We start from the raw sequence: 23,564 nt of genomic DNA, 5'->3' as shown, positions 1-23,564 counted from the left end.
CTTTCAGAATTGGTTTGTGTGTGTGTGTGCCTGTGTATTTGTATGTGTGTCTGTATTTATATGAGCATGTGTATCTGTGTCTGTGTATGAGTATTTGCATGTCTGTATGTACATGTGTGTGCTTGTGTGTGTGTGTGTGCATGTTTGTATGTATGTATGTGTGTTTGAGTATGTGTTTACTGATTTATATACTGAACATATGGAAATAGCATATTTATATATATATATTTGTATGTATGTATGTATGTATGTATGTATGTATCTATCTATTTATCTATCTATCTCTCTCTCTCTCTCTCTCTCTATATATATATATATATATATATATATATATATGAGTCTGATACAGGTCCTCAGTGTGTACTTATAATCAATTTTAAAAAATAAAACAATAAAATAAAAACAAAATAAATGGTGTGTATATATATATATATATGTATATGTATATATGTATGTATGTATCTGGAATGTATGATCTATGTATGTGTGAGAGTGCCTCTGTCTATATTTGGGTATGAGGGAAAGATTGCTGATATAGGAATCAAAACCTCTGGATAATAATATCAAAAAGCTACCCTATCAGTTGGTTCGTAATCCCTAGTGAGCACAGAATTTCAAAGGACCCTGTGATTGACTGTAAAATGTACCCAGTATATGTGGGAGAAAGAAATCTGCTTGGAAACTCTTCCCATATGAGCGAGAGGCTGTTAATGGAATGAATCGTATGTACCTGCTTCTGTGGCTGTTCAGAATTAGATAGATTTAGCCATTAGGGGCTTCGGAGCTAAATACCTTACTAATTGACTCAGTGCAGTGACTGAGTACATACTGCTAACTATCCAGTTGCTTGTCTTGTATTTTAGTGACTCAATCTTCCCTGGCTTTCTCTACATTAACCCTTTAGTGTTCATATTACTCTGACAATGTCATGCTTATTTACATTATTTACATTTGATGGATATTTGTCCTCATCTTGTTTGTTGTTAACACAACGTTTCGGCTGATATATCCTCCATCCTTCATCAGATGTCTTGGGGAAATTTCGAACCTGGGTTCTCATTCCTAAGGTATTTTTCGATATTATTATTATTATTATTATTCAGGTGACTACATGGAATCAAACTCAGAATTTTGGGGTTAGTAGCCCACGCTCTTAATCACTACACCATATGCCCGTGACATAGTGGTTAAGAATGCAGGCTACTAACCCCAAGATTCCAAGTTTGATTCCAAGCAGTGACCTGAATAATAATAATGATAATGATGATGATAATAATAATAATAATATTAATAATAATAATAATAACAACAACAACATCATCAAAAAATACTTAGGAATGAGAACCCAGGTTCGAAATTTCCCCAAGATACCTGATGAAGGGTGGAGGGTATATCAGCCAAAACGTGTTAACGACAAACAAGATGAAGACAAATATCCGTCAAATGTAAATAAGGTAAATAATGTACATAATTCCTCATCTCTTAAATACAGAACTGTCATGCTTATTTATTCCTATTGTTTTTAATTAATCCTGTATTATCTCATAGCTTTGAGATTTTGATGATGTGATTGTGTATTTTTAGAATGACATTGCAGGATGTGTGTGAGAGGTTGGATATGGTAAATTTGAACATAAAATAAGTAGAATATTTGTGCTGGATACAGACAATTTAACCCTTTAGCATTCCAGATTATTCTACCAATGTGATACTTATTTATTTATAATGCTTTGAATTAATTATGTATTATCTTGTAGCTTTGAGATTCTGATGATGTCTAAAAATAAACAATCACATCATCAAACTTCCGAAGCTACAAAAAATAATCCCTGATTAATTCAAAACAATGTAAATAAATAAACATTATATTTGATGGAGTAATCTGAATGCTAAAGGATTAAAGGTACCCAAAAGTTTGTCCCTAAAATATACATGGGGTGTATGAGAGTTTATCCTTAAAATGTACCCAGTTTGTGTGCTAGAATGAAATTACTGAAAAATATATCTCACATTTTGAGATACTATATATGAAAGCATGGAGGCACATGTTCTAGTGGTTAGAGCAGCAGACTTGCAGTCGAGGGATCGCGGGTTCAAATCTCAGACCGGGCAGTGTGTGTGTTTATAAGCAAAGCACGTAAGCTCCACGCAGCTCCGGCAGAAGGTAATGGCAAACCTCTGCTGACTCTTTCACCACCACTTTCTCTCGCTCTTTCCACCTGCATCTAGCAGCTCATCTGCTACGGGTCGGCATCCCGTCCAGGTGGGGAACCTACATGACAAGAAAACCGGGAAACCGGCCCTTATGAGCCAGGCATGGCTCGAGAAGGCACAAACAACAGCATATATGAAAGCTACTTAGCATATGTCAGCAAGGAGAGTCTACCTGAAAGTAAGTACCCTGCATTTGTGCTAGGATGTAATAGCACTATGAATGAAAGGTACTCTGTATGAATTAGCATAAGTACCCTGAAGTACTTTCAACATGAGAGAAAACATTTGATTCACTTTCCATATTTTTCTATTTTCCAGTTTTTCATATGCCTCTTCATCATTTTTGCCATCCTCCTCGGTGCTGGAATCTTCGCCATTATCTCAAAGTCAAATGTAAGTTTATTTCTTTGTATTATTATTATTATTATTGTTATTATTATTATTGAGTGAGAGAGCAGTTCATGCCATCAAAGTGACACTGGGGTAAAATATACGAAGCCCAATATACCCATCATGACTACCCGTCTGATAAAGGTACACCAGGCACATGCATCACAACCATATGTGCGCGACATGGTGATCTCATATCAAGATAAACAGCACATGACCTTGTAGGTGGGGCCCAGTTAGAATTTTCTTCAGGTTGAGTAGCCCATCCCGTTCAAACGGTCCCTGAATAAGGGTTGTTTAAGGATGTTAAAGAACCACCCATGTTTCCAGAGGTGAATTATTCAAACCCCAAAGAATCCCTCACAACACATGGCTATGATGCTTCCCCACTACTTCTGCTCGTGATCAGAGATGCACATATCGTCAGCCCCAAGGGACATGCTCAACTGGTTAAGGTCAAACAACTGACAAGCAAATCTGTGGTATTGAGCAGAATATTTGCTGTAGCCCATCTTTTATACCAAGACAGAACAATGTACATGATAACACTTCCAATCAGTTAAGCTCAGAAGCCATGAGAGCCACTGCCTGGTACTGCGTCAGGGCATTTATTATTATTATTATTATTATTATTATTATTATTATTATTATTATTATTATTATTATTATTATTATTATTATTATTCTCATCCTCCTTCGCTCCCCCTCTCTTTCTCTCTCTCTCTCTCTCCCTCTCTCCTCTCTCTTAAATTTTTACCATTTTCATTGATGGCTGTATCTTCCCATATTTATTTGCATCTCTAATATATGGTGTTTTATGCATTTACATAGCTAGATGTGTGTGTGTATACATGCACACACATGTCTACACATATTCACACACACATACACAACTACATATGCTCACACACATACACACGAACACACATGTATATTAACACATTTACACATATATATCTTTTATATATATATATATATATATATATATATATATATATATATATATATATACAAATGCTCAAATACACGCCTATAATTATATGTAGAAGCATACATACACCGAGTTATATACAGCAATAATAACAAGTGATAATTTCATTATGATCATTTAACATCCATGATCCATGCTAGCAAGGGTGGGATGGTACCACAAGAACCAGACGGGCTGAAGCCTGCACCAGACTTCTGTGTTTATATGTTGTTTTACAAATGCATGTACACAAACACAAACACACATACACAGGTATACACACACACACACACACACACACACACACGCAGATATTAAAAATGATGTACTGAATGACAAGCAAAATATTCTTTTCTACTCTAGGCACAAGGCCTGAAATATTGGGGGAGGGCGGGAGTTGATTAGATCGACCCCCAGTACACGGCTGGTACTTAATTTATTGACCCCGAAAGTATGAAAGGCAAAGTCGACTTCAGCGGAATTTGAACTCAGAACGTAAAGACAGACGAAATACTGCTAAGCATTTCGCCCGGCATGCTAATGTTTCTGCCAGCTCGCCGCATTATGAAAACAAATATTTCTTTCTTTATTGCCCACAAGGGTTCAATACTGTCATGTTTACTCCATATCTTATAACATATGCCTCACAGAGGCAAAGTGGGTGAGTTCCTTTTGAGTGTTGGGCCTCACAGTGGCAAAGTGGCTGAGTTTCTATTGAGCAGTGGGCCCCACAGAGGCAAAATGGTTGAGTTCTTTCAAGCATTGGGTCTCACAAAGGCAAAGTGGATGAGTTCCTTTTGAGCATTGGGTCTCACGGAGGCAATGACTGAGACCTTTGGCATTATGTCATGCTTGAGAAGACCCATCAAGCCAGGCAAATTCGCAGTTGTGGCAGATAACGGTGTCGGGCAAATTGACACCCATGCCAGTGGCATATAAAAGCACCCATTACATTCTCAGAGTGGTTGGCATTAGGAAGGGCATCCAGCTAAATCAGAATGGAGTCTGGTGTCTGGTGCAGCCTTTCAGCTTACCAACCCTGGTCAAACTGTCCAAACCAAGCCAGCATGGACAATGGACATTAAATGATGATTATGATGATACATACATACATACACACACATATGCACACATACATACACACACATACATATGTACATACATGCATATACACACACATGCATACATACACATGTATATACATACATACACACACATACATAATACATACATACATACACACACATACACACACATACATACAAACGAATATACAAACATACATTTCAGTCGCACACTCACACATACATACATTCTTACATAGATAGACACACATATACACACATATATACATATATTTCACACACACACACACATATATACATACATTCATACATACATACCTTCATACATACATACATACATACACACATACAGCTATACAAAACATATAAAGCAAGATGCCTAAACACACATACAGTGTGTTGATACCTGGTGATTAATGACTAATGTCATTCTAACATCAATCAATATTTAAAAAGTCAAATAACAATGATTACTTGACATTCTTTAAAAGTACTTTACCTATTTTCTTCTTAAATTTAGAATTCTCTGCTATTGATTCCAAAGCTTTTATTATGTCAACTAGATAAAATCAGGATGTTCTTAGGCATAGAAATGGGCTTGGCTGTGCGGTAAGATGTTTGCTTCCTGCCCACATGGTTTAGGGTTCAGTCCTACTGCGTGTCACCTTGGGCAAGTGTTTTCTGCTATAACCATAGGCAAACTAAAGCTTTGTGAGTGGATTTGGTAGGCAGAAACTGAAAAAATCCTATTGTGTGTGTGTTTGTGTGTAACATTAGGAAGGGCATCCAGCTGTAGAAACCATGTGAAAATAGACAGTAGAACATGGTGCAGCTCCCAGTTTTACCAGCATGGAAAACGAACATCAAATGATGATGATGATGATACATGCATATTTATATTCATGAATATATATATATATGTATATATATGGTGCCCCAGCATGGCCACAGCTTGTGAGCTGAAACTAGATAAAATAAAAATGAAATGAAATATACATATATAAAAAAATACAAAATGGGACAAGAATGCAAAACATTCGGACAACTAGGTGATACAAAAAGGGACAACAAAACATCCAGATAGACAATACAAAAAACATGGACAGGTCATTTGAAGCCTTTAATCTTCAGTCAAGAACCAGATCATCCTTGCAATTTCGGCTGAATAATCTTGAGATTGCTCCAATCTGGCCAGCCCCAAGGAAAAACTAAGCTAAATATATATCTAGCCACACACACACACACACACACACACACACATGATGAGCTTTTTTATCAATATCCAAGTAACAAATCCACTCACAAGGTTCTGGTAAGCCTGGGGCTATAGTAGAAGACACTTGCCCAAGGTGTCACACAGTGGGACTGAACCCTGAACCCAGACATAACTGCTCCCAGAGCCATGTCTAAATTTGTATAAAATCTTTGAAGCACCCTGTACATATATAATGTTTAGCCCTAGGTCAGCCCTGTATGAGTAGAACTATGATCAAATAACCATCCCATCTTTCTCTTGGATTTGGCATTTCTAGGACTACGTTATCCTGAATGTCGTTACATCTTTTTTTAAGGTGACAGAATGTGATTTGAGGGGAATTTGGCTGTTATTTCAAGCTATTTCAGCAACAATGTAAAGGATATCTCAGATTGTTGTTTTTTGAATAACTGTTCAATCATACCCATACATTTCAACATACAGTTTGCATTTTTAAGATTGTAGGATGTAATCTGAGGGAAACTTGGTTGCTATTTCTTGCTATATTAGCAACCATTTAAAGTTATATTAGCAACTTTTGAACATAACTATATTTATATATTGTTCATCAAACCAAAATAGATACTTAAAAAGTGTTTCTGTTTTGTAGCCAGGCTAAACGTGTTTGAAACCTGTTATAAACAATAAATATTGAATTATAAATACTATAATGCAATATAATATTAATATTAGATTATACAGAAGCATTTATTGTTGTTGTTGCATATAATTCTGTGTGATTTTGACCTGTTAAAATTTGTCAGATCTACACCAGGATCATAGATTCTAGATATATTAGTTGAGCTTTGTGCATCGACCAGCAAATAGACAATTTTCTTTATAATAAATTCTGCTCTTGTAATGTTGTGGTGTCTTGTAATCTGTTTTCAAATCTAATAATACAGACTCAGAAACAAAGGTTAAATCAAGTTGAAAATGTATTGTGTATAGAAATGGTATAAAGTTTGTATCTAATATTTCTGAGTATAGCTGTGTGGTAAGATGTTTGCTTTCCAACCACATGGTTCGAGGTTCAGTCCCACTGCATGGCACCTTGGGCAAGTGTTTTCTACTATGTTCCTGAACCAACCCCAAAGCCTTGTGAGTGGATTTGGTAGACAGGAACTGAGAGAAACCTGTCGTATATATAGATGTTCTTTTACTCTTTTACTTGTTTCAGTCATTTGACTGCGGCCATGCTGGAGCACCACCTTCTGTCAAATGAATTGACCCCAGGACTTATTCTTTCTAAGCCTAGTACTTATTCTATCAATCTCTTTTGCCGAACCGCTAAGTTACAGGGACATAAATACATCAATATCGGTTGTCAAGTGATGGTGGGGGGGACAAACACACACACACACACATATAAATATTATGGGCTTGTCTCAGTTTCCCTCTACCAAATCCACTCACAAGGCTTTGGTTGGCCTGAAGCTATGCCTGGCATGCTAGCAATTCTGCCAGTGTATGTATGTAATTGTGTGTCTGTTTGTCTCCCCCACTATTGCTTAACAACCGATGTTGGTGTGTTTCCATCCCCGTAACTTTGCAGTTCAGCAACAGGGACCAATAGAATAAGTACTAGACTTACAAAGAATAAGTCCTAGGTTCAATAGAATAAGTACTAGGCTTACAAAGAATAAGTCCTAGGTTCAGTAGAATAAGTACTAGGCTTACAAAGAATAAGTCCTGGGTTCAATTTATTCGACTAAAGGCAGTGCTCCAGCATGGCCACAGTCAAATGACTGAAACAAGTAAAAGAATAAAAGTAATTTACTAAATTCTTCATTGTTTTCAAAATTAATTGAAACGAAGCAGTGTATTTCAATAGAAATATGGTAACAAAAAGGTTCCAGTCAAGTCTTTTTACAGCCATCATCCTCTACCTCTCACAGACTCTGGCAAATAACCAGAATCTGTTTGGCCCAGCAAACAGGTTGATTGGTTTACTGACAGGAAAGGTGTTTAATTGTAAAACATCGTCATAGTGGTACTTCATAGTTGAACGGTTTAGTGGCAGGGAAGGCATCCAATTGCAAAAACATATTACAACAGCACTTCACAGTTGAGCAGGTTAGTTGTAAGAAAGGTGTCTAATTGTAATAACCATATTACATCAGAACTTCACAGGTGAGTAGTTAACAGTGGGAAAAGCATCAAATTGTAAAGATAAAAAGAAAAAGAACAGGTTACAAGAGCATTTCACGGTTGACCGACTAGTAGTAGGGAAGGAATCAGATTACTAAAAGAGCATGTTCTCCACCAATATGATTGCATCCAAAATTTCCAAAAACAATTAGGATCGATATCATTAATTATACCTTTCCACAAAATATCTGCAGCATTTGGGGTTAAAATATTAATGAATGTAAAATAATTTAAATATGCAACCACATGGTTCCGGGTTCAGCCCCACTGTCTAACAACTTGGGTAAGTGTCTTCTACTACAGCCTCAAGCCGACCAAAGCCTTGAGAGTGGATTTGGTAGACAGAAACTGAAAGAAGCCTATCGTATATATATATATATATATATATATATACGCAGGCATGGCTGTGTGGTAAGAAGGTTGCTTCCCAACCACTTGGTTCTGGGTTCAGTCCCACTGTGTGGCATCTTGGGCAAATGTCTTCTACTATAACCCCAGACCAACCGAAGCCTTGTGAGTGGATTTGGTTGACAGAAACTGAAAGAAGCCCTGTTGTATATATAGCGCCCTGCCACTGTTGCATGACAACCAGTGCTGGTTTGTTTACATCCTCGTAACTTGAGAAGTTCTAGGCTTTACAAAATAAGTCCTGGGGTTAATTTATTTGACTCAATCCATCAAGGCGGTGCTCCAGCTTAGCCACAGCCTAATGATTGAAACGAATAAAAATTTAGATGATAAAGAAATAAATTCATTAATTTAATAAAACTTAATTGCTTTCCAGTTTGTAATCTTTTTATTGGGACAAAAAGAAGAAAAAAACCCCAAAAACAGCAGCGTTTGATTTTACTAATTTATTTTCATTAATTCTTAACACATCGTTATCCTTCTTTTGGTAAGTTTAATTGGTTTTCTGTCAAAAGAACCCTATCTGACTGCCTCTCTCTCTCTCTTCAACTCTGCCTCTTACTCAATCCCTCACTCTCTCCCACTCTCTTTCTTTCTCTCACCATTCATTCGTTACTCAAGATGAGCTGATTATGCAGTAATTCCATGTTGTTTAAACAATAAACAATGGACAACGATGACGATGTTAATCTTAAGCTAATCTTTTGTTTACATTACTGCTTCCATTGGCTAGGATGAATTGGATTTGGTAAACACCTTTTATCTAAAATAACAAAAAAAAGCAACTATTTGTTGTTTTTATCATATTTTATTTTATCAATGTATTTATTTATTTGTGAAATTTGTCAAATATTTGTTGCATTTTTGTCTTAGTGAACTTATTCTCATATTTTTCCTGCGCCTACTGTTGTTTATCTTTTTTTTATTATTATTGTCATTATTATTATTATTATTATTATTATTGTTATTGTTATTGTTATGTTATTGTTATTGGTTTTGTTTCAAGTATTTTTTCTGGACTTCTTTTTTCCAAAATATTTCTTTGAATGTTTGCTTTCATATTAAAAGATTTTACTTAAGACAGAAAATTAAACATATATAAAAAGAAAATTCAAAAAATATAAACACAATCTAACAAAATTTCTTCTTTCCATGGCTACTATCTCTATTGGGTTGCATTTAAAAATAGTGACTAAACAATTTTCACTTCTACCTTCAGTTTAGTGGGGGAAAAGGGTCAGTTTCAACCAATAGACTGAGTCCCCATTGTCTAATTAGATCCCATCAGTTAAATAAACATTTCTCTGGAAACTGAACCCTACACATCTTGACGAAAAAAGCTATTACCATTAAATTTTTTACATCCTGTTCACTATGTCAGAGATAATGTAAAGGTCTAATTTTAGACCCCAAAATTAAGAATTCTAGACAAGTCTCAGCACTCTGGGTGCAAGTATAGTAATGCATTTAAGAAGTTTGCCTTGAAAGTTCTGCATTTCTGGGTTCAATACCATTGCTTGGCAAGTTAGGCATGTGCCTTCTCCCTTAGATTTACTATTGACCAAAGTCTTGTGAGTGGGGTATGGATCATCATCATCATCATCATCATCCAGTATTTTAAGTCCAGGTTTTGTCCCCATTAATAGGGATGGCCAGATCTACCTCAATGCCATAGCAACCGAGGTAGGCAGGTGCAGCCCATCCAAACCTTTGGGCTGGCTGGTGCCCATTCTCCTTTGCTATCCTGAGGTTTTTTTAGAGCTGGATTTTCTAAGGGGAGCATGCCCTTACTTACCCCCAACTTCAGTTTCTATACATTAGTGGTCCTGAGACCAAAGCCTCTACCATTATGTTTAAGAAATGTGGTTGAAATCGAAATCAAATTCGGTGACTGGCATCCGTGCTAGAGGAGCCCTAAGAGCACCATCCGAGCATGATCATTGCCAGAGCAGCTAACTGGCTTCTGTGCTGGTGGCATGTAAAAAACACCATTTGAGCGTTCACTCCCACTGTGTGGCACCTTGAGCAAGTGTATGTATGTATATGTTTGCCCACCCCCCACATCACTTGACAACTGATGCTGGTGCATTTACATCCCAGTAACTTAGCAGTTTGGCAAAAGAGACCGATATAATAAGTACTAGGCTTACAAAGAATAAGTCCTGGGATCAATTTGCATGACTAAAGGCAGTGCTCCAGCATGGTCACAGTCAAATGACTGAAACAAGTAAAAGAAAAGAATAGGCACAGGAGTGGCTGTGTGGTAACTAGCTTGGTTACCAACCACATGTTTCCAGGTTCACTCCCACTGTGTGGTACCTTGGGCAAGTATCATCTACTTATAGCCTCAGGCTGACCAAAGCCTTGTGAGTGGATTTGGTAGACAGAAATTGCAAGAAGCCCGTCGTATATATAAGTATATATATATATATATAGATATATATATATATATATATATATATATATATATATATATAATATGTGTGTCTGTGTTTTTGTCCCCCTCCTCAACATCGCTCGACAATTAATGCTGGTGCATTTACATCCCCGTAACTTAGCGGTTTGGCAAAAGAGACCGATAAAATAAGTACTAGGCTTCCAAAGAATAAGTCCTGGGGTCGATTTGCTCGACTAAAAGCAGTGCTCCAGCATGGCCACAGTCAAGTGACTGAAACAAGTAAAAGAATAAAAGAACATATATCAGACACTTCCTTTATAAACCATCTTCAAGTTTATATTACAAATGTTTAGCAACACAAATTCTATGCAACCCAGGCTTGTTTGAAAAAAAAACAAATTAACAGAATCCATCTCTAAAATTGCATGCTACCATTTCCTTGTCGACTTCTTTTTCTCTTCTGCTCATTCATGTCAATCCTAGTGCAATTCTTTTTGGCACACTCTTAAATAAAAACACGGCAGAAAAGTTTAAAAAAAAAAGCTGGTGTGGTAACCAAAAGGAAGAGATGGATTGCTTCCTGAAACACATTTTCATATTATTCATGTATATTGTTATGTGCATATAATTTGTCTGCTTTGGCCTTGTTCTGTAAGCGTTTTAAGCAATTTTTACTTTTATATATGTATTTTTACATTTATATATATTTATATATATAATTGAGTTGTCTTTCTAAATAAGTTTATAAAACAATATTAAACTTAATATATTTATATATTAAGTTTAATATAAATATATTAAGTTTAAAACTTAATATATTTATATATAATTTTTACATTTATATATATATGTGTGTGTGTGTGTGTGTGTGTGCGTGTGTGCGTGTGTGTGTGTGTGTAAGCATTTGATTTTTTTTTTTCTGTCCAAAATATATTTTTTACCCAATATGTACCTGCTAATATTCATAGCTGTTTTGAGATTCACTGTCCAAAAAGAGAACATTTCATGTTTTCTTAAAGTTTATGAATTCCGGTAATCTTTCAATTTTGGGTGTTTAAACAAGTAAATAAAAATTAAAGGGGGAAATAACAACAAGGGGAGATAAATAAGTCAACTTTCTGTAGAGCACCATCCTAGCCAGTCACTGATTTCGATTTCGATTACACTTGCCTCAGTATATTGGCACAAGTGCCAGTAAACGATGGTAACGATCATGCTCGAATGGTATGTAAAAAGCACCATTCAAGCGTGATCAGTGTCACCTTACTGGCATGTGAAAAAACATTCAAGCGAGGTCGTTGCCAGTGTCGCTGGACTGGCTCCTGTGCAGGTGGCATGTAAACAAGGGGTTTAAAAACCTGGAATTGGTATTTGTGAGACTGGGAAAGAATATGAACTGAAAATTTCTTATAAAAATTACCACAAGAATGCTTGAGCTGTGTGTCTCCATAGCATTAAGAAGATGAGAGACAGATCTGTTTTTGGACAAGATGTCAGTTTATTGCAAGTTAACTTTTATTTCCCATTAAATAGAAGTTAAACTCAAGAAACTGAACTGGATTACTGGATAGAGTATTGAACTGACAACATGAAGATTGTGGGTTCAAAACCACTACAAGTATTATCATTTTTCTTTTTTGTACCTCAGAGCATAAAGCAAGCACTTGATTTTTTCTCATGTGCCAAAAAAAGCCTGACTTTCTTGTAAGAACAGTGAAAGTACCATCAACTCCTGTCTTATTATCTTAAAGTGAAGTACACATTAGATTTTGTAGTCCATGATACACTATACAGTGTGGCCACTGTTGGAACACTATTTACCATAGCTCTGTTTGACAACATATTTCAGAGTCAAAAATGGGAACTACATTTCTTGAATAAGTTCCTCGTAGTAGATAAGTGTTATTTTTCATGGAGAATATTTATATTCCAGCTGCTTTGGTTCCAATTTAAAAGAAATCATAGATAAGTGCCACTCATTATGATCCTTGATAAGTGAGACGAAGGATGGGGGAGACTGCAGGAAGTATTAAGTTTGATATTTCTTTATAAACTTATTGAGAAAGACAACCCAATTCTGTAGTGACTTCCATCATTAATTTGTGTTTACATACAGGAAAAAAGCTGAGGTAGAATTTCTTTTTTTTTTTTTAAGTTATTATTAAAAACATGTTAATCTAGAATCTTCCATGGATTATAAATTACATATAAATCAAACAAAGTTAAGCTCTGAAAGATAACATTTCAAACATACTTCCTTGTAGCAAAGAGAAAAATCACCTTCAAAGCATGCCATACCAGTTGTAGGAGGAGGACTTTCCTAAATATGTGATTCAATATTGCAATGCAAACCTAACAGAGCTTACAGCCACTCTTTTGGGAATTTAAAATGTTTTCACAAAAGAAAATATTTCTTCCTAGAAATATAGTATACTAGCAGAAATACCTATTTCTTTATTACCCACAAGGGGCTAAACACAGGACAGACATAGGTAGACATAGGTATTAAGTCGATTACATCGACCCCAGTGCGTAACTGGTACTTAATTTATCGACCCCGAAAGGATGAAAGGCAAAGTCAACCTTGACGGAATTTGAACTCAGAACGTAACGCAGATGAAATACCGCTAAGCATTTTGCCCAGCATGCTAACGTTTCTGCCAGCTCGCCGCCTTATTAGCAGAATACCTGTCACTAGCAGAAATATCTGTCGTTGACTGGGTTCAGAAAGAGTCTTCAAAAATTATACCTTGATTTATGAAAGTTACTGCTTCAATATTATTGAATGTTTTGTAGCGGAATATCTGCAAGCTCTTATTGCCAGGCTTCAGCCCCAAAAGTTATATTTTACTAACGGGTCCGCTGATAGTCAGTCTCTTCAGCTCTTTCTCTTTTCCCCTGTCGTCTAAATCTAATTTTTTTTTTTGAGGCATTGTAGTAGGGTGAATTAATCTATAAGATAGGGGACTTAACTCATGTTAGCAAACTTACAGATTTCACCAATATGAAAATTGGTCGAAGTTATGGTTGAAAAGCTATTTTTACCACTATCTGGAGGTGTTTCAGGAAAAATAAGTTGACAAAAGCACAGCCATGATTGTGATCAATGTCCTCCTAAAATTGGAACGACATGCGTGCTAATTTGTGGACGTGCATAAAGTACATTCATGTACACACACACACACACATCCTGCCTTTTATAGATATAGATAGTTTAACCATTTCGTTGCTGTATTTATTTTGAGATGCTCTGTGTTTCTTTCAATTAATTTTAAATATAACAAAGAATTTAGTAAAATAATTTAGTTATCATTAAGCTAGTGTTAGGAACATAAATTGTGACTAAGGTTTGGTAGAAGATTTTAATTCAAAACATATGGAAACAAGACATTTGGACTACAGAGCCAGAGCCGGTTTCAGCTGGGTTGGTAATGAAAGAGTTAATAGCTGCTATTACTCCGTGTCTGAGCAGACATGCTCCAGCATGGCCACAGTCAAATGACTGAAACAAGTAAAAGGGTAAAAGAGTAATCAGTGCAACCTTCATAAACAAATAAAAATTAATAAATGAAAATTAAACAGTTTGAAAAGTGATTTTGAAGCAGAACAAAAAATGATGCTAGCATGTTCCAATAATTACTTCCATCATTTCTTTATTGTGGTCTTTTATTGTAACATTGGTTATGTAAATAAGGTAAAATCATTCTGATCTTGGCTAATTGGATAATTAACTTTTTATTTTACAGCACTGTACACTAATCTTTTTCTTGATATTACCTAAGTCTTTCATTTTTATTAACATGTCAATTAATTTTTATTAATTTATGATTTTAATTCTTTTCTTATATTTATTGTTTAGAAAGTGTTGTATAATTATCTATGTTACTATTTTATTTTCATTTTAATAATTATTTTTTAATCCATCACTCTTCTTCAGATGGGTAACCTTGTCGAGGATATGTTGGACAATGCTGTTGAAAAATATGACACAAATAAGGCATCACAGATTCTTATGGACAGTGTACAAAAGGACGTAAGTTCGGAGTGAAATCCTAAATTTTATCAAGGGTTTTTTTTCCACCCACTTTCTCTTCATTTTAAACCTTTTGATATCATTCCACCTAAAACAAACTTCTGTGAGACAAAATTCCTGTTGTAAAGTGATCTAGAATTGAAGCCTTTTGATATCAATCTACCCAAGTTTCTTAGATAGGTAGATAACTTGTATTCAACATTAGTTTATGATCCAGTTACCAGCTTAATAGTGACCAAAATATTTTACTAAATTCTTTTATTACTTCCAAAGTTAATTGAAATAAAAAGGGTGTATTGTAACAGAAATGTGGTAACAAAAAGGTTAAAACCTTCAATCAAAATTTTACGTTAATTTATGTCTTTCACTATTGAATTGTTTAATAGAGGTTTTTCTGTAAATTTTATACATATATATATATATATACTTCTAATATAGGATAACATTTTTTCAAAAAATTTCGAGTGGTCAGCATCTTTTAAGGTGAAAATTATAAACAATTATAAACAAGGGCAAAAGAAAAAATTTCTATGCCAATATGCTGAGAAATAGACTTTCAATCGTCAATCACCACATACACTATACATCATCATCATCATCGTTTAATGTCTGTTTTCCATGCTAGCATGGGTTGGACTGTTCGACCGAGTTCTGGGAAGCCAGGAGGCTGCGCCAGGCTCCAGTCTGATCTGGCAGTATTTCTACAGCTGGATGGCTTTCCTAATGCCAACCACTCCATGAGTGTAGTGGATGCTTTTTACGTGCCACCAGCACAGGGGCCAGAGGAGGATGGCAAACGGCCATGATCGGTTGATACTTTTTGCCAGCCTCCTCTGACCCCTGTGCTGATGGCACGTAAAAAGCACCCACTACACTCACAGAGTGGTTAGCGTTATCACTATAAATACACAATGTATATTTATAGTGATGTATATTGTATGTGGTGAATGATGATTGAAAGTCTATTTCTCAACATATTTTTCTTTTGCCCGTATTCATAATTGTGTATATATATATATATAAATGTATATATATATATATATATATATTCATGTCATTGTAGCTTATAGATTTCTGTATCTCTTAACAATAGAATTATTGGTTTATAGTTTATTGTAAGAACCAGAGCCACTTGTAATATTGTAATATTGATATTTATCAGCTACAAAAAAACCTCTGCTAATGTATTCCATAAAATACACGGACTCATTTGCAACTGATTCCCCACCAAAAATTCCATTTGCTACCAATCTTTTGTGTTCTCATTTTTTCTTCCTTCCTCTCTTTTTCAGTTCAACTGCTGTGGATCTACTCGTGGTAAAATTGACTACGGTGATACTAGTCCACACGTCAAGACTTGCATTCGGGATTTTTATGATATTGTAAGTGAAATATATGTCTTTCATTCATTACTACCTGTCGTGTTTGTCCTTGCTCTCAAAGGCCAGTCCTTCTGACCAGCACTCCACTGGTTAATATGATAATAGTTGTAGTTGATTTGATCAATGGAACAGCTTGCTCTTGAAATTAGCATGCAAGTGACTGAGCACTCCACAGACTCTAGTACCCAGGGGTGGACTGAGAGTATTAATGGCCCTCGGGTGTAACTGTTTACCAGGTCCCTTAGGATTGACTTAGTGGAGTTTACATGTAGAGTGCAGGCCCTCAGGCATTGTCCGATTGACCGGCAGCTTAGCCCCCCCCCCCCCCCCTGCAAGTACCCATCACATAATTCTAAGGGAGATTCAGCATGCCACAAAATGTGACGTGGTTGGCCCTTTGAATAACAGGTACAACTCATTTTTGCCAGCTGAATGGACTGGAGCAGTGTGAAATAAAATATCTTGCTCAATGACACAATGCTCCACCAGGAATTGAACTCAGGGCCTTATGATTATGAGCTGAATACTGACCACAAAGCTACATGCCTTCTATAGAGCCTATAACAAACAGGCCATTAGTTGGAAGGCTACCAAGTTGGTTATGGAGGCAGCAAAGATTCCTTCAAGGTAGATTGTGAATCAGGATGTATGAACCCTGGATAGGGTAGCACTGCTTGGGCTAGTGTTAACTAGACATGACCTGGGGTTCAATCAACCCTGACCAAGTCATCTGGGTAAGGGGGTCTGATTCTTGAAAGATCTGAAATATCCACTGACTCACTCCCAGATGATATTGCTGGTAATGTGTCCAGGTCTATCACAGAATAATAATGAAAAAAAAGAGAAAAATTAAGCTATCATATAATTCAATATATTTTGGAGAAATTACAAACACAACTTCTAGCATTTCAACAACACACATTAAGTATGATGCATTGAAAATATTTTTATTATAGAATAGCTTCTATTGCATAATCCAAATTTATTCTGCTTATGTAATATCATTGTAAATCAGCAGATAGTTTTATAGACTACCTGTATATATACTTCAGGCTAGAGATTTCGATTTTGGTTTGGAAATGACACAACTACATGTCATTGATAAGTTGCAACTTCAGTGAAATACATATTATCTGTCACTCAGAAGATCACTACAGCAATGATATCACTTCACCTAGCTCCAATGTATATTGCATTTTTTAATATGATACGTCTTTAAATGGATTTTTCCTGGATGGAAAACGGCAACTTCTGGTGTTGAACCAAGGCACACATAATGTAAGAGATCCTGACAATTTTCTATTGCTCCAGAATGTTGATCTTCTGAGAATTGTCACATCTATGCCATCCATAAGATGGTTTAAATTAAGCCTCATAAAAATGTATTGAAAACAAAACTAGGAGACAGAATATTTTGTAGGTGCAGGTGTAGCTGTGTGGTAAGAAGCTTGCTTCCCAACCACATGGTTCTTGGTTCAGTCCCACTGTGTGGCACCTTGGGCAAGTATTTTCTACTATAGCCTTGGGCCAACCAAAGCCTTGTGAGTGGATATGGTAGACAGAAACTGAAATATATATATATATATATATTATATATATATATATATATATATATATATGTATGTATGTATGTATATGTATATATATGTATGTATATGTTTGTGTGTCTGTTTATCTCCCCACCATCACTTAACAACCGTTGTTGGTGTGTTTAGGTCCCCATAACTTAGTGGTTCAGCAAAAGAGAGTGATAGAATAATTATTAGGTTTCCAAAGAATAAGTTCGACTAAACACAGTGCTGCTCCAGCATGGCAGTCAAATGACTGAAACAAATAAAATAATAAAATAAGCTAAACTAAAATATTACCTTTAGATTATTTTTTTCATGCATTTTTCAGAATACTATACTAATTAACATAATTACACTAAATTAATTATTTTTCCAATCACTAACTTTCTCCAATGTCTATCACAGTACTTGAGAGCATGGAGTATTCTGAAGTATTATTTTTCTGTATACTGTGAAAAGAATAAAATTACAGAAAATATCTCTGGGGTCAATTTGTTCAAATAAACCCTTCAAGGAAGTGCCCCAGCATGGCCACAGTCCAGTGATGTCTTATGTAACTATCTCTCTTCTGTTTCTCTTGCAGCCGTGCAAAAACAAGTTGACAGAGTTCTTCACAGACTACATGGTCATCATTGCAGGTGTCGCCATTGGTATTGCCATTGTCATGGTAGGAGACTTTAACTTGGAATCAACGGGTGTATGTGTGTGTGTATGTGCATGTGTGTGCACGCACGTGTGCATGTGTGTATGAGTGTGTGTGTGTATATGTGTATGTGTGTGTGTGTGTGTATGTACATATGTGTGTATCAATGTGTGTGTATGTACATATGTGTGTATCAGTGTGTGTGAGTATATGTGCATGTGTGTGTATGTACATGTGTGCGTGTATGTGCATGTATGTGTATAAGTGTGTGTGTGTGTACGTGCATGTGTGTGTATGAATGTGTGTGTGTAGTGGTGTTGTGGTTGGTATGCTCTGAGTCACACCTTGGGCTAAACAACCCCAATAATTCTACACACACACACAGAGGCTAAGCTATGATCAAAGATGTGCCAACCATGACGCTTCCATCTTTTGCAGGGATATTTAGGATTATTTATCCAGTGTATTCTCCACATTTTTTATGTTATTGTTTTTTGAAAGATAGTGTGAGTACTTAAACATAGGTCAGCCCAACATATCGAGCAGATTGATGGTTGAAGCCTTTCCTGTTGTGACCACCCCAGAAAATTATCTATTATGGGTTATAATATCCAAATGGATGGAAGCACTCCATCGGTTACGACGACGAGGGTTCCGGTTGATCCGATTAACGGAACAGCCTGCTCGTGAAATTAAAGTGTAAGTGGCTGAGCACTCCACAGACACGTGTACCCTTAACGTAGTTCTCGGGGATATTCAGCGTGACACAGAGAGTGACAAGGCTGGCCCCTGTGAGAGAAAGTTGTGGTGAAAGAGTACAGCAGAGATCACCACCATCCCTGCCGGAGCCTCGTGGAGCTATAGGTGTTTTCGCTCAATAAACACTCACAACGCCCGGTCTGGGAATCGAAACCGCGATCCTGCGACCACGAGTCCGCTGCCCTAACCACTGGGCCATTGCGCCTCCACAATATCCAAATATGTGCTACCTTTTCATAGACAATGGGATATAATGGAGTTTGATTTATTTAAAGGTGAATTATGCAGCTATTTTTAGCCAGCTGAGTAACTGCATAAGATGCAGGGAAAGCAATTTGGTTCATCATCATCATCATCATTATTATTTAGCATCCATTTTCCGTGCTGTCATGACTTGACTGGGATTGGTAAACTGGAGAGCTGTATCAGGCTCCAGTCTGATTTGGCTTGGTTTTTATGGCTGGATGTCCTTTACGTGTTACCAGCACAGGTGCCCTTTATGTGTCATCGGCACTGGTCACAACTATGATTTTATTTGGCTTAAAGTGTCTTCTCAAGCACAGCAAATTGTCTCATGCAAAGGTCTCATGTCTAGCAAATCAAACAACCACATTGATTGGGTTGATTGGATGGGGTCAAAAGCAGTTTTGACCCTGTGGACCCAATCAGCCAATGATCTGGATTTATATAAAACTAGCACTATGTGCTAGTGCATGCATATATAGCTGCATGCGTGTGCACATACACGTGAGTACTGTCCAAATCTCCGACCAATCACATACAGCTATCTGGCATTCAATTGGCGTATCAAGTTTCAGGCATTTTGATTGGGTTTTGGATAGAAAATTCACAAAAAAGTCACTTCTATTGATTTTTTAATGGCTTTGCAGGGTGACTGGGGAAATGTAAAGATGTGCACGACCACCCTTGGACGGTTTTGAATGACCATAGAAAGTGCGAGCCCTCTAACTGAAAAATTGTGGATTTGTATAAAGGACACACACACACACATACAGACATTTTGCCATTTATATATCGAGAGATCTATCTATTTATTTACATTTTCATTTATTTTAAATTTTTACAGATTCTGGGAATGATATTCTCAATGATACTTTGCTGTTCACTTCGAGAAGTAGCATAGATGCCAGGTAAGATGCAATCACATTTATTTGATATTAGAAAATTTTCTAATTTATGAATTTGAAAACTATATATTTCGAATGGGAATTTGGCAGCGCCACCTCTCGTCAAACAGTTATTCTGTGCTGATGAAGGGAAGTAACCCAGAAATCGCGATACACAGATATTGTTTTGAGCTGATTTGGGGTGCTAGATTCCCTTGTTTGAAAATATAAGGACACAGATCGTGTCGTATAGCCAGCTGGAGACAATGTCTCCTGGGGCTAAATTACAGCAACATTAGTCCTAAACCAGAACTGCCATTTTATGTTGGCAAGCAATCTTTATTTTATGTTACAGTGAAATTTTAAACTTCATTTTTTTTCATGAGCATATATGGGTTATTTGTCATCATTATAACTATGTCATCGCTCAGCTAAATATAACTCAAGTCAGACCTTACCCGATTTTTTTTTTCTTGCTTGACCTTACCCTGTGACTACACTTTTTCACCCAACTATCTGTATCACCAAACCTCAATATTTTACCAGACCCTATCACACTTGACCCTACTTTGTCATTTGAATTCACTTTTTCACCTTACCCTACTTTTCATCTAACCTCATTTTAATCATCTGACCTGAACTTCTTGTTTTATTTTTTACCTCACTTTTACACTAGATTTCAGTATTTCCCAAACTCCTTCACAAAAAGCAAGAGTCTCACTGGATGATTTTGACTCTGCCTCACTGTAACCATGGGTTTTATGCCAAAATTGGCCTAATGACCCACCTCAAGACCTACAAAGAGTAAAGCTGCTAATCCAGTTATCTTTAGAGACATGGACAACAACCATTACTTATGTTTCACCTGATCTCCCTTTTCTCTCACCTATTTCCCACTTTTGTCTTTTGACTCCCATTTTTTCACTCAAACTCATTTTTTTTCTCTCCTGAACCAGGCATAACTGTTTGCTTAGAAGTTTGTGTTCTAACCACATGGTTCTGGGTTCAGTCCTTCTGCATGGCATCTTAGGTGAATGTCTTTTACTATAGCCTCAGACCAACCAAAGCCTTGTGAGTGAATTTGGTTGACAGAGACTGAAAATAGCCCACTATGTGTGTGTGTGTGTGTGTGTTTGTTTGTTTGTTTGTTTGTCCCCTACCACCACTTGACAAGTGTAGATTTGTTTACATCCCCATGACTTAGTGGTTTGGCAAAAAGAGACTGATAGAATAAGTACCAGATTTGAAAATCAATAAATGCTGGTACATCATTTACATTATTTACATTTGGCAGATATTTGTCCTCATCTTGTTTATTGTTAACACAACGTTTCAGCTGATATACCCTCCAGCCTTCATTCGGTGTCTTGGGGAAATTTCGAACCTGGGTTCTCATTCCTAAATTTCCCCAAGACACCTGATGAAGGCTGGAGGGTATATCAGCCAAAACATTGTGTTTACAAACAAGATGAGGACAAATATCCGTCAAATATAAATAATGTAAATAATATACATAATTCCTCATCTCTTAAATATAGAACTGGAATAAGTGCTGGGATCAATACATTTGATTAAAAAACCTTTGAAAGAATTGCCCCAGCATCACCACAGTCCAATGACTGAAGCAAGTAAAAGATAAAAGATAAAACTGGAAAGATCCCAACTTTTCCCTTGAACCTTATTTTTTTTACACAACCTCATTTCTTTCTCCTGGCTCCACTTTTTTTTACTTGAACTCAAATTTTTTGTATTTACTCTCTATTTTCTTCTGGTGTGACCACCACCTCCTACACACATGCACATTAACATTGTCACATTTTCCCCTTGATCCCATTTCATTCTTCTTTCTCCTGGCCCCGAACTCAAATTTTCTCTATTTTCTTCTGGTATCACTTTTATATGTGACCACTACCTCCTACACACATGCAGACTAACATTTTCACATTTTCCCCTTGATCCCATTTCATTCATTGTTTTCCCTAGCCCCTACTGATTTACTGGAACCATTTCATTTTATCTGACTTTTTACCAACGATCCCCTCTTGTTTTACTTTTTCCCTTAAACCCCACATCTTCATAGTTTTCCCTGCCCTCCATTCTTACTTATTTACCAGATCTTTTTACACTTTAATTTGACCTTACTTTTCTCCCCTGACCCCGTTTACACATATTTATTAGAATATATCATATATAACATAGTTTTTATATTTGGTTTGCAAGATTTTTTATGTGTTGAAACAGATTTTGTTGTGTCTTGGAAGGGTTATTATACCAATAATAACACACACACAGATTCAATTCCACTTCTTTATAGTTAATCACTTCATTAGATGTCTAACCACTAACTAATTGATTGTTTGTTTGATCTGCTGGTTAAACAATAAATTGGTTGTTTGTAGGTCAAAGTTCTTTTATCACCATTTGTGACCTTTTCAGTGACATGGTGACATTTAACCGATTGACTAACAATAAAGAAGTGAAATCAAACTTGTGTATCATTATCTTTGGCATTATGACCCACCCATAAGACGCATCACTGTTATATATAATATATACATATAATATAAATATTTTTTTTATTCCCAACAGGACTAATTTGCTGCTCTTCTCCTTTGTAATTGTTTCCGACTGGTCTGTTGTGTTTTCTTTGCTAAGAATATAAAGGAAAAAGAAAAAGAAAAAAAAGAAAAAAAGCTTAAGATTTTTTTTTACAAAAAAAATTTAAAAAGAAAGTAAGAAAGAAGAAAATATGAAGAAAGAACCTACTGCGACAACTATAGCCACTTGAACAACAAAAACTACAAACAACAGTCTGTCATATATAAATAACAACATCATTGTTGATGACATTTCTTGTGTTTTTTTTGTTTATTTATTTGTTTAATTTTTTTATTTAAATTGCAAATTCATGCAATGCTGTGTCCAGTAAATATAATTATTATAAGAAATGGAATGACTCTGAAAGAACTTTTTTTTTACTCCTTATTTTTTACAATTACGAATTATATGTTTTTATAATCAACCAAATGAATTACTATAGCGTAAATAAATAAAATAAATGAATAAATAAATAAATAAATAAATTGAAAATGACAAGCAGGAAAGAAATTTCTAATTTTTAAATATTATTAAACTGTAGTCGATACCTTTACCCTTTCACATGGTTGGTTTAGGGCCT

At 35.9% G+C, this 23,564-nt stretch overlaps 1 protein-coding gene across 2 annotated transcripts in view; it reads left to right on the top strand.

The window, feature by feature from the left end:
- LOC115212017 (CD81 protein) overlaps positions 1–23,238 on the top strand; it is a 157,937-nt gene extending 134,699 nt beyond the window's left edge. Inside the window, exons 3-9 of one of the 2 annotated variants that reach the window (XM_036503039.1) lie at positions 2,533–2,607; positions 9,207–9,221; positions 14,809–14,904; positions 16,197–16,286; positions 18,441–18,524; positions 20,347–20,410; positions 22,976–23,238. In XM_036503039.1, the coding sequence (XP_036358932.1) occupies positions 2,533–2,607; positions 9,207–9,221; positions 14,809–14,904; positions 16,197–16,286; positions 18,441–18,524; positions 20,347–20,403 (417 nt within the window). In that variant the 3' untranslated portion in view covers positions 20,404–20,410; positions 22,976–23,238. The remainder of the gene's footprint in view (positions 1–2,532; positions 2,608–9,206; positions 9,222–14,808; positions 14,905–16,196; positions 16,287–18,440; positions 18,525–20,346; positions 20,411–22,975) is intronic. The other variant, XM_029780812.2, reaches the window with a different exon arrangement.
- The last annotated feature ends 326 nt before the right edge of the window (positions 23,239–23,564 follow it).

Source organism: Octopus sinensis, linkage group LG5, assembly GCF_006345805.1.
Source record: "Octopus sinensis linkage group LG5, ASM634580v1, whole genome shotgun sequence".
NCBI classification, from domain to species: Eukaryota; Metazoa; Mollusca; class Cephalopoda; order Octopoda; family Octopodidae; genus Octopus; species Octopus sinensis.
This window is presented reverse-complemented; position numbering and strand designations above follow the sequence as displayed.